This window comes from Castor canadensis, chromosome 16 (genome assembly GCF_047511655.1).
Source record: "Castor canadensis chromosome 16, mCasCan1.hap1v2, whole genome shotgun sequence".
Classification (NCBI taxonomy): domain Eukaryota; kingdom Metazoa; phylum Chordata; class Mammalia; order Rodentia; family Castoridae; genus Castor; species Castor canadensis.
In genome coordinates this window covers 39,255,202-39,268,435 of record NC_133401.1, presented here as the reverse complement: position 1 = coordinate 39,268,435, position 13,234 = coordinate 39,255,202, and the positions used below count along the sequence as shown (strand labels likewise).

The 13,234-nt window shown below is 40.7% G+C and overlaps 1 protein-coding gene across 1 annotated transcript in view; it reads right to left on the bottom strand.

The window, feature by feature from the left end:
• Nsg2 (neuronal vesicle trafficking associated 2) overlaps positions 1 to 6,223 on the bottom strand; it is a 55,837-nt gene extending 49,614 nt beyond the window's left edge. Inside the window, exons 1-2 of the mRNA XM_020183635.2 lie at positions 6,067 to 6,223; positions 5,034 to 5,183 (exon numbers count right to left, since the gene is read on the bottom strand). Coding sequence (XP_020039224.1) covers positions 5,034 to 5,162 — 129 coding nt within the window. The 5' untranslated portion in view covers positions 5,163 to 5,183; positions 6,067 to 6,223. The remainder of the gene's footprint in view (positions 1 to 5,033; positions 5,184 to 6,066) is intronic.
• Between the last annotated feature and the right edge of the window lie 7,011 nt (positions 6,224 to 13,234).

Sequence of the window (13,234 nt, the reverse complement as noted above, 5' to 3'; positions counted from 1 at the left end):
AGCACAGGTAAGCTCAGGCCTCCTCTCCTTTCATTCCTTCCATCACTCATGGGGAGCTCCTGCTGTAGGAACCAAGACGCCCCTGTTTTGGAGGTAACTGCTCTGGTGCTTCCTGGAAGAGTGATTGAAGCAGAAGAAGCTCCTGTAGACCAAGCTTGAGGCAGAGCCTCTCCCTTGTCTCCACAGTAACCAGTGTTAGTCATAAAATAAGACTCTGATCCTGTTACTCTCCTGCTTTAAACCCCTTCCAAACAACAAATAAAGTGGGCCCTGCATGACCTGGGGCCCTCCTCATCTCATCTCCTGAGTCTCTCCTTGTCTCTATGCATCTCCAGCTAGCCAGGCCTCCTGCCGGTTCCTTCCAGCCTGCATGCTCATTCCTCTGTCCTTGTTCCCCTCCCCAGGACTCAACCAGAACAAGTCTGCCCTGACCATCCCCCCATCATAATTAGACATTTGAAATTTTACCCTTCCTTATGCTAAATAGATTATTCTTTCTTCAATAGTCCTTCCACAGTTTGCAGCTGTGCACTGCTATTTGTGTGATGGCTTGCTTGCAACCTCTCTTCTTTGGACTGGAAGCTCCATGCTACCTTTTCACAGTTGCATATGCCTAGCCTTGCACATGGAAGGTGCCCAACAAGATTTTCTAGGTGGATGGATAGATAGGTTGATATACAGATGGATGGGCGGGTGGATGGATGGATGGATGAATGAGTACCTTCCAGTTATAGTTATACTTGTGGATGGTCAGGGAAGAGTACAGGAGAGCTGTTGTCTTAACTGAGTTTAGGAAGATGATTACTGTCATATCAGACATTCAAAGGGTGAGAAAGGCATTCAGTGCAGAAGGGATGACATACGCAAGGGGCAGAAGGTACAGCCTATATAAACAGCATGGAAGACTCTATGGCAAGGTTTCTCAACCTCCACACTGCTGATATTTGGGGCAGGATAATTCTTTTGGGGGGCGACGAGAGCCATCGTGTGCACTGTAGGATATTTAGTAGCATTCCTGGACTCTACCCATTAGATGCCAGGAGAATCATGCCCCAGCTGTGACAACCAAAAATGTCTCCAGATATTGTCAGATATCCCCCAGGGAGGTGAAATAACCCCCATTGAGGACTGCTCCTCTAGGGAGGTATAACATGCTGTGTTTGGGGTGCAAAGTAGGGATAGAAGGAATGAAGGCTAGTTAGATAACGAACGTGGAACACCAAGGTGCGGGTTTGCAGATGGCGTCATGTGGAGGTAAGGTACTGAAAGAATTCCTACAGGAGAGCACCTGGGAGGTGCTCTGGGAGGCTACTTTAGTAGCAGTGCAGAGGATTGAGCAGAGTAAAGAGAGAAGAGACTGTTGACTAGCCACGGGACCATGTCATCTCCTCTCCTGAGGCAGACACCAATTTCTCCAGCCCTGGAGGCAGTGATGTTCTCTCTGGGAAAGCACCCTGGGGCCCTGGAGCTGCCTGGAGGAAGCTCAAGAAGGAACTCCAGTCATGGAGGAGGGAATAGGCACTCTCCCAGGGTGTGGGGCTTGTCAGTATTGAATGAGTCAAGATGCAGAAGGAAAAACAGGGGTGTCAAGTATACTGGGCTTTCAACTCCAGTTATTCTACTCTTTACTCATAAGCAGTTTGCTTCATTTACCTGAGCCTTGATTTCCTCATTGGTGAAATAGAGGATTAGAGCCCACCTCATAAGGCTACTGGGAAGATGAACCAAATAACAGATAAGAATCCCCTGCATGGCCCCATCCCTAGCCCAGAGCAAGTACTTCCAACATACCCATTTCTGTGGTTTAAGTACAGTTTGAGTGTGTCTCCAAGGGCTTATGTGCTGGAGACTGTGTCTTCAGTGTTGGTGTTGATAGGTGGTGGAACTTGTAAAAGATGAGGCCTAAGAAAAGATGACGAGATTATGGGGGCACTGCCTTCAGGAGGGATGAATTTAGCTCTTCTGGGATCCCAGTTAGTTCCCAAGACAGAAAATTGTAATAAGAAAGAGTAAGAATAGCTCCTGAATCACTCTGGCTTCCTGTCTCATCGTGTGATCTCTCCCTCTCACACACATTCCCACCATGGTGCCATCCGCCATGTGTGGCAGAGCCATACTGTTTGACTTCAGCCCCTATAACTGTGCACTTCAAACACTCACTATCTGCCTGGAACCCAATCGAAGGATAAGAACTGTATTAGGGGTCATGTCATCTCCTCTATCAGCCTCGTGAGGTGAGTCCCAATATTATCTGCCCCATCTCACACAAAAGGATGCTGAGGCAGTTTAAGAAACTTGCCCCAAGTCTCCCCAAGTTCCCCCAAGTCCCTAGATAAGAGAGGCTAGTGACAGGTAGAGCAGGGAGTTGAAGCCTTGTAAAGAAAAAGAAAAAAAGTACCCAGAGTACATGCTGGTAAATACCACACTGTCATACTATCCTAGGCATTTAGGGAAACTGAACTCACTTTTAACACATCTGTTCTGACATCAAAGGAAAAAATGTGTTTGTCTTATAAAGATCATAAAGTCTAAATATCAGCACAGAAACCTAGGAATATGATTTCCACTTGGATAACAGAGACCCACAGGAGGAAAACCAAGTCACACTGTGGGTTAATGAGTTAGACCTAGAGACCAAGTCTGTGAAATCAGAGGCTACATCTCTCCTCACTCCTGGTGAAGAGGAAGGTTCTGAAGAACACTTCCTGGGTTCTACATCCAGGATGCTTCACCAACCCTTTGCTATTAGAAGTTACATTACTTCTGTGTCTGAGTCTCTTTAAAATGTGGACTAAAGTAGCAACGTCCTTATTGGATTCTATTAGTTATTGAGAGAATGAAAGAAAAAAAATTGTGTGTGTGTGTGTGTATGACTTAGGACAGCACTAAGCATTTAGGAAGCACTTGAAAATGGTAATTACTCCTTTTATGGCCTTGTGCTGCTTTACACGAGGCCACATCTAACTGTTCTGACAATCTGAGATAACAAAAGAGGAAACTGAGGTCCTCCTGGTAGAAAGATTTTGTCATGAGCACCAGGAGGGGTGTACAATGTGCTTCCATGGAGATGTGTCCCTGCAGGGATGTTCAGTCAAACTGGACCCTCTACATCTTTCAGAATATGTTGTTTTATTTTCCATACCTCTAGGGCCACCATGAAAGAAAAGGAATTGATTATTCAGGCTTAGGGATGATTTTCTGGTACACGTAGATTGGTTGTTCTCTCTTCTCTCAGGGGGAGGAAAAAACCCTTGGAAGTGGTGGGGAGAGTAAGAGGAGAAGAGATCACAGTAATTTCTGGGTGACCTGCAGACTATGGAAGGTTGGTGGAAAGGTGACCATCCACAGCCCCTTTTCATTGCACCACTTTCAGAACAGGCAAATCTGCAAGGCCGTAGCTACTAGCCCCATAGAACCTTAACACAACATGCCTCCTAACCTTCCCAACTTCCCCTTATGTCTGGGTTCAAGTTCCAGCATTTCTACTTGCTCCTTCTGTGAATTTGCATAACACCCAGTTCCCAGCTGTAAATGTGAGTGCACAATCCCTGACTCCCAGCACTGCTGCACATCTGAAGCAGTAGTGCTCAGCTTTGGCTGCGCAGGATTCACTTGGGGTGATTGCATTCACACTATCACCTGGGTCTTACCCACAGATTCTAATCAATCGTTCCAGGGTGAAGCTTAGTCATCAAGAGTTTTAAAATCAACCCAGGTAAATCTAATATGCATAGCAGGTATTCAGTGCTATCTCTTCACATTTCTTCAGTTTAATTGCCTGTTCAAAATTCATTTTAAAGGCTTTCTCAAGATGGCTCAAGATTCTTTCTTTCTACCATGCCCACCCCAGCACGTTCTCATATTCAAAATCTCTGTACTTTCAAAACAAATGACTCAACCCCCAGCCAATCAGCAAGGCTCTTTATCTAGCTTTGGCTCCTCTTCTGTTGATTGGACGGAGCCAATTGGTTAAGACACACAATGCCCTCCTGGAGATGCCAATGAGAAAAATCAAACAGATGGAATGATCCATTGTTTGCACTTCGGCCAGGGAACTCCATCATTTACCTCTGAATCTCTCCCTTCCCTTATGATGTACAAAAGCTCACAGTATAAAACTCCAAGTTCTCTGGGGTGGATCATAAATGACATTATTTCTCCCACCTGTGTCCATGGGACGATAACCCCCATCATGCCTTTGTATGAATGCCACCTCCATTCTTCATGGACTACTCCCATGTCAGGAGATGTGCCATCAGCCAGTCACTCATTTCCAGCCACGCCTCCCCAAAAGACACTCTACTCCAGTCATGCTATTCCCCAAAGCTCTCCATGCTTTGCACACATGTATCCATTGCCTCAAATGCCTTTTTCCTATAAGGCTTTTACTCACTTTTTAAACCCCAATTTGAACATTCTCCTCCGAAGCTTATCTAATCTGTTTTCCCAGTCCTATTCCCAACTCCTCCCCACCCCAAAGGAATTTAGTTGCTTCCACCTGTGCACCTCACCATCTTGCAATGCTTGGGCAGAGAATTTACCATGATGCCTTATACTCATTTTTTTATATGCCTTACATTCATTTTATCTTTTTTATAACCAACTCCTGGTATGGGGACAGGGCCTTAGCAGCTGCAAACTGAATGTTTGTTGGACTGAATCCAATTCCCTGTTTTCAAATCTACACCAATTTTTGAAACACCTTTCCAAGAAAATCAAGACAGGTTTTTCTCTGCCACCATCTAGAAGTTTATTTGTATTCATCTGCTGTGATACAACTTTAATGAAGAAAGGTTAATTTGCTTGCCCATGTATGTAGATATGAACCAAAAAAAATGAATAAACACTTACCATAAATCTGACATAACACAAGAGATGTCTTGTCTCTGGAAGGAATAACTACATTTTACAAGAAAGGGAGAGTATCTGGCTGATGAAGGAATGGAAGGAGTTGAGGGAGTGGAAATTATTACTACTTTATTTCCTGAGATGGGGGCTCCAGGGGCTGGTGGGAGGAAGAGCACCTGATTTACCTTCTCTGGAGCAGGCAGCTGTAAGTGATTAACCTCCAAGGGAGTGATGAGGGGGACGGTCTGGAAGCCATCCTCAGCCGAAGGCGGCTTGGTTACCTTCTCACTGGGGTTACTGTTCAGCTTCACCATCCTTATGCTTTCTTCCCAGACCTAAGGCAAGCAGTGAGATTCTGATTACAGCAGGAGGTGAGGAGGGAGAGGGAGGGATGCTGACAGAAAGAATAGCACTGTCCTCAACAACAGCTCCACTCAGGCAGCTTTCAATCTAGTGATCAGTCATCAATCTTCTGCTAGATTTCCTGTCATGATTCCCATTGTCCAGGGAAACTTCTTTAATCATCAGAACGTGCCACCTGCCCACAGGGTTCAACAGCCCTCAAATTTGGGGAAACAAGGAAAATCCCAGACATACATAAAAAAAATACAAGCTTAAAAAAAATTACCCAAGACACTACAGCTAAAGTATTCATATGACGGCAGTGAAAAGCTCGTTCATAGTGCAAAATGAAATCCCATTATTCTGGGTCCCTCTGCAGTATGATAAATTTCAGCTCATCGCCCTAGTTGATATTTTATATTGGTTTTTTTTCAGCAATCCCCTAAAACAATAAACACAGTCAATGTCTCTAAGTGTACCTTTTCACACCATACGTAAATGAACATATATTCAGTTTCCTGAAACAAAAAGAGGCTGGCTGGAACCTGTTCCTGTTATTCAGCCATGGAATGCCCTCCATTTCCTCAACAGCAAAGGGCCATTTTTTTGGGGGGGTTCCATGGAAAGTTAGCAGTCCCCGTACGGCAAGATTGCCAACTAAATAAACAAATCACATTTATTTCTCTTCAGCTCCCTTGGAAGTCAAACAGTGCTTCCACCCCACCCTGAAAAACCCAGCACAACTGAATTTCTCTGGTCAATCCTGCTGATGGAGCGTTATTAGACAAAACAGGGTTGTTGTGGGGGAAAACAGGGGAGGTAAGGGTTTGGAGGATATTGGGGAGTGGTTACAATAAAAAGCAAATGCCTACTTACTGTGCTGCACTCTTGGGGGTCAGAGCAGATTCAAGCCAATATGAGGAGGAGGAGGACAAATGAGTCCTCCCTCCTCAGCCTGAGCTTGTGGTGCTGAAAGGACAGCGCCTCGCGTGCGTCTGGATCCCGAGCTTCTGCGAGAGAGGCGCCAGCGAGCTGAGATCTCCTGGCAGCTGCCTGCTCGCTCGCTCGCACCCCTCCCTCCGGGACGGCCCCACACCATCTGTCATCTGGCACCACCTGCTGTTTCTCATGCATGGCCACAACCACTGCATGGGACAAACGGTTTCAAAAAGTGTGGAAGGGATTCTGATTGCATTTAAAAAATCATTTAAAAAATAATATACATATACAAAAAGAAATCCTTGAGACTTTGGGAAAACTGGAAAAACAGGCACAGTTTTGGGAGACAGGCTCACCTGTGACCTTCCCAAACAATATTATGAAATATTGATTGGCTCAAGACCCACTCTCTGGTCTGACCTGTGGTCAGGAGAGAAAAGAAACCAATATGTTAGATTTTTTACTCCATGCAGTGAACATTTTTCCAGTCTCTTTCAGGCTATCTCCCTCATTTGCACAATGTGGCTTTTAATAGTAGCTACAAGATGGGATTAGTGTGAAACTTGAATGAGATAGCACAGAGCAGGGCAAGTGACAAGAACTGCATAAACATGAGCTACTACCCTTACAATTGCATTGTGGTCATACAGGTCAGCCAAGGGCACAGAGCCAGAAGAGCACCAGACCTGGCATTTGAACCCTGACCCCTTGCCACCAAAGCACAAACATTACGTCATCCAGGTTGGTGTCTGAAATCAGAAGGGCAAAGTTCTAGTGTTAGCTCTAACCAGATTCTGGTTACAAGGATCTTGGACATTTTTTCATACACTCTCTAAACTTCCATTACCTTCTCTCTGATTGAGAATTAACAGCATTTCCCTTACAGAGTGGCTGTGCATATGAGAAGGGATCATACTCAAGGAAACCCCTCTCAACTTAGGAACAGAGTTCTGAATGGCTGAAGTATGTCGACCTTACAGCTTTCTCTTACACCCTGTTTAAATTGTCTCAGGTCAAGACCATTGCTTGTGGTTTCTCCCATCTGTGGTTCAAATCATTTCTGGTTGTTCATCGTTAGCTGCAATGCTGTTTATGATGCTTTTTATGAGGTCGAGATGACTTGGTATTTGTAATGGCAGTCCCTTTTTATTTCAAAAGTATCCTGCTCTGCCTAATAAATTGTTGGGTCACCCTACCTAGTGCTTACATGCTAAGCTTACACTCTTCTAGCTAAAAGAATAAAAGAAATATAGATAGGTGATAGAAAGATAGACATAGATGTATGCAGTTATATCTATATTGTTCAATGTTGAAATGTGAGTCTGTGTGTGTGTGTGTGTAGACAGATAAATTTCTGAGGCAATTAAGATTATAACACATCAGACTTGTCCAGGGCTCTATTAAGAGTTGTATGTATACATGTGTGAAGGAAGGAAATATTTCAGTAGATACTAGTACTCCACTTCCTCCTTTCCAAAGACCTGGATTATTTTTAGTTTCAAACATTATACAATGACAGCACAATGTAGATAACCACATGTATTCAACTGTGAACACTTGTATTTAATCACATCATTGCTACTCCAAAGCAAAAAGAAATTCTCCTTGATGTGCCTCACAATTTATTCACAAGGAGAAATAACATTTTTAATGATACCAAGCCAGAGATCCTAAGAATTTAACAAGGTCCAAAAGGACCTGTCTCACAGCAATGGGAAATCCAGACTTCCTGATATGTGAGATCAGATGAGAGACAGGAGGCTAGAGAGATGTGAAAGATTCTCCCCTTGTTGGAGAATAAGGTTGAGAGGTTCTTAATAACATAGACTATTATTCTCCTATAGAGCTCTTTAAAATACATTTGATAAAAAACAAAAATTGTCACATCTTTTGATGAGGTTTTCAATGGATGTAAATGTAATATGTAAGATAACTACAATACAAAGAGTAGAGAAGAAGGGAATCAATATGGTGGCAATGTTTCTAAAATTGAAGTATGGTTATTGTAATTTCTAGGGAAACCAAAAATATAAAAAGGCATATATTCAAAATTCAATATATAAATTAAAATGGAATGTGAAATAAGTTCAAATAACTAGAAGAAGGAAGAAAAGGAAAAGCAAAAATTAAAAAATTGAGGGAATGGGAGAAAATAGTGAACTTGTACACTTACTTCTGAATACATCAATAATTACATTAAATGTGAATAGTCTAAACAAGCCAATTAGAGTTCATCAAAAATGGAGGAAAAACAGGAACCAAATATATGCTGTTAACAGGAAACTCACTTCAAGCATAATAACATTTGCAGGTTAAAAGTAAAGGATGGGATTTGGGCTTTTAGCTCATAAGAAGTCAAGGGTGCAACTTTCTTCTGTCATCCTATATCCACTTTCACCCAGCATCAGCTGCATTCCAGGTCATCCAGGCTCTTCCACAAGATCAAAGTCACGTGCCTGAGGTAGGCAGGTGTGAAAGTTGGTGCCATGTCTGCCCTGCTCATAAGATTAGGCTCTTGATCTGCCAAAAAGACTTACTATATCTATATATATCTATATCTATCTATCTATCTATCTATATCTATAGATAGATATAGATAGATATAGATTTAATGTTGTAATTTTCTTGATATTGTCAAGAAAAAGAGCTGATTGGAAGGGCCTAAGGAATACACAGAGACCAGTACACATACACCTAGATTGCCATAGTATACTACACTTCTTTCCTGATTATTAAAGTCTTCAAGGAACTGCCCAGAGATAGAAAGCAGAAAAACATCAATCCGAGTAGAAACATCACTTTTGATGTGATTGTTACCATTAACCTGACAGTTACAGTACTGATATTTAGTTGGCATATTCTCTGTAATTCTTTAAGAGTGCAAAGGCACTTCCCAGTCTGTGGCTTGCAATGTTGACAATCACCACCCTCATGACACTGCAGCTGACAGTAATGGTGAAGCAATGGAATGTCCAACTGGTTAAGAACTACAAAGGAAAGCATTCCAATAAAGGATCATTCAACAACAACTCAAAAAAAGAAAGAAAAGGATTTTATTTTGGAGGTATGATACATACTTACTAGGTGGGCACTCTACCACTTGAGCCACTCCACCAGCCCTTTTTGTATTAGGTATTTTCAAACTATTTTCTTTGGCTGGCACTGAACCATGATCCTCCTGATGGCTGCCTCCTGAGGGTAATAGGCATGAGCTGCTGCCATTCAGTGAAAGGGTATTTTTAAAAAATGATAATACTGTCCAAAAGAAAGCTGAAGGGTCTATATTAGTATCAAACAAGATAGATGCCAGAGAAAATAAAATTGCTATAGATAACAAGGGACATTACGTAAAACAAAAGTGTTAATTCACTTTTTAGGTCTATACACTTAGTGTATAGACCTAATAAAGCTCCAAAATATATGGGCCAAAACAAAATAACATAACTGAAAGGAGGAATAGACAAGACCACAATTATAGTCAGAGACTTCACTATCTATATCTCATTAACAGACTGAGCAAACAGAAAAGAAGCAATAATATAGAACAGGATTTCTCAACTTCAGGACTATTAACACTTTGTATTGGATAATTATTTGGGGGGAGGCAAAGCTTTTTCAGCACTATCCCTGCTTTTACCTACTAGGTGCCAGAAGTATCCTCCTTCAAGACACTAGCAAATATTCCCATGAGAAGTGGACAAAACTGCCCTCAGATGAGAACCACTGCTATAAAAGAACCAAAAAATCACAAATCAATTGGATCTAATTGACATTCATAGAATATTCTACCCAATATCAGAAGAGCATACATTCTTCACTAGGCATTCTACCCCCAACCCTTTTTCCTTTAGTTATTTTTCAGATAGGGTCTCATGTTTTTTGCCTAGGTGACCTGGATTACTATCCTCCCACGCCTCCCTTGCCTCCAAGTAGCTTGGATAACAAGCCTGTGCCACCACACCTGGCTTAGTTGTTGAGATAGGGTCTCATTAACTATTTGCCTCTGCTGACTGGATCTGCATTCCTACCAATCTCAGCCTCCCTAATAGCTGGGATTACAGATGTGAGCTATCATGCTCAGCCCTCTAAACATTCTTTGTAAGTGAACATGAATCAGTTGCTAAAGTAGATTATATCCTGAGTCACAAAACAAACCTGAAAAAATTTTAAATTGAGATGACAGAAAGAGTGTACTCTGCTCATAATGGAATTATATCAAAAATCAATGACAGAACAATATTAATAATAAATTTCCAAACAGTTGGAAACTAAGCGACACATTTCTAAACAATCTGTATGTTAAAGAGAAAGTCTCAAGAGAAATTATAAATATATTGAATGGAACAAAAATGAAAATACAAGATATCAAAACTTGGGATGATAGCAGAAGCAGGACTTAAAAGAAAATTATAGCATTAAGTGTGTATACTACAAAAGAAAATCTCAAATAAATAATCTATGCTGTCACTCAGAAAAATTGAGAACATGAACCCAAAGCAAACATAAAGAAATAGTAAAGAGCAGAAATCATAAAATTGAAAACAGAAAAATAGAGTAAGTCAATGAAACCAAAAGCTGTTTCTTTAAAAATAAGATAACAAATTTGATAAACTTCTAGAAAAAGAAAGAATGCAGAAATTACCAATATCACAAATGAAAGAGGAGTTAACATTTGTAAAGCATGGAAGTACTAAAAGAATAATAAGGGACTATTATAAACAATCAGTGAAGTAGATTTAATGTACCAATACCTTTAAAAAGCACAACTTGCCTAGATGAGATGATAGCCTGAATAGTACAAGTATTAAGGAAACTGAACTTGTAGCTAAAATAGGCCCCAAATAAATATTCAGGCCCAGATGATTTCATTAGGAATTCAACCAGCTATACTTATATGAAAGAACACCAATTCTACATAATCTTTTCCAGAAAATAGAAGAGGAGGTAAAAGATTTCTATCATTCTATGAGGCCAGAAATACCCTGATATCAAAACAAAGAGGATACAAGACAAAGACAGCACTGGCCAATGTGTTCCATAAATATAGGTGCAAAACTCTTTAACAAAATATTAAAAACTCAAGTTAAGCTATCAGCAATAATAATAATACACCCTGAACAAATGATCTTTATCTTATAAGTGCCATTCATGGACAAAAAGCATTTAATTTAATTTAGCATCCATTCACAATAAAAATTCAGAAAAGTTTGTATAGAAGGGGACTTCCTCAAACTAATATAGGGAACTTTAAAGAATGCATATCACACTAACGGTGAAAAAGTGAATTCTTCTTAAGTTCTGGAGCAGGAGAAGAATTTTTACTCTTGTCACCTTCATTCAACATCATACTTGGAAGTTCCAGCCAGAGTAAAGCAAGAAAAAAAAAATAGTCCTGAAGAAAGAGATTGAGGAAGACTATAGAAAGTGGAGAGATCTCCCATGCTCATGGACTGGTAGAATCAATATGGTAAAAATGTCGATACTCCCAAAAGCAATCTACATGTTTAATGCAATTCCCATCAAAATCCCAATGACATTCATCAAAGAGATTGGAAAAATCTACTGTTAAATTTATATGGAAACACAAGAGGCAACAAATAGCCAAGGCAATGCGCAGTCAAAAGAACAATGCTGGAGGTATCACAATACCTGACTTCAAACTATATTACAAAGCAATAACAATAAAAACAGCATGGTACTGGCACAAAAACAGACATGAAGACCAGTGGAACGGAATAGAGGACCTGGATATGAAGCCACACAACTATAACCAACTTATCTTTGACAAAGGTGCTAAAAATATACGATGGAGAAAAGACAGCCTCTTCAACAAAAACTGCTGGGAAAACTGGTTAGCAGTCTGCAAAAAGCTGAAACTAGATCCATGTTTATCACCCTATACCAGTATTAACTCAAAATGGATCAAGGATCTTAATATCAGACCCCAAACTCTAAAGTTGGTATAAGAAAGACTAGGAAATACTTTGGAACTAATAGGTATAGGCAAGAACTTTCTCAACGGAACTCCAGCAGCTCAGCAACTAAGAGATAGCATAGATAAATGGGACTTCATAAAACTAAAAAGCTTCTACTCAACAAAAGAAATGGTCTCTAAACTGAAGAGAACACCCACAGAGTGGGAGAAAATATTTGCCAGCTACACATCAGACAAAGGACTGATAACCAGAATATATAGGGAACTCAAAAAACTAAATTCTCCCAAAATTAATGAACCAATAAAGAAATGGGCAAGTGAACTAAACAGCAATTTCTCAAAAGAAGAAACTCAAATGGCCAAAAAACACATGAAAAAATGCTCACCATCTCTAGCAATAAAGGGGAAAAAGAAATCATTATACACTGCTGGTGGGAATGCAAACTAGTATAACTACTCTGGAAAAAAATTTGGAGGCTTCTTAAAAATCTAAACATAGATCTGCCATATGATCCAGCAATACCACTCCTGGGGATATACCCAAAGGAATGAGACCCAGGTTACTCCAAAGGCACTTGCACACCCATGCTATTCACAATATCCAAGTTATGGAAACAGCCAAGATGCCCCACTATTGATGAATGGATTAAGAAAATGTGGTATTTATACACAATGGAATACTACACAGCCATGAAGAAGAATGAAATCTTATAATTTGCAGGTAAATGGATGGAACTTGAGAACATCATCCTGAACGAGGTTAGCCAGGCCCAGAAGACCAAAAATCGTATGTTCTCCCTCATATGCGGACATTAGATCAAGGGCAAACACAACAAGGGGATTGGACGTTGATCACATGATAAAGCAAGAGCACACAAGGGAGGGGTGAGGATAGGCAAGAAACCCAAAAAAGAACAAGATAGCAGTTGATGTCCTCAATGCAAAGGAACTAATGCAGAAACTTTAAAGCGACAGAGGCCAATAGGAGAAGGGGATCAGGAACTAGAAAAAAGGTTAGTTCGAGAAGAATTAATTTAGAATGTAACACACATGTACAGGAAAGCAATGCAAGTAAACTCCATGTATAGCTATCCTTATCTCAACTAGCAAAAACCCTTGGTCCTTCCTATTATTGCTTATACTCTCTCTTCAACAAAATTAGAGATAAGG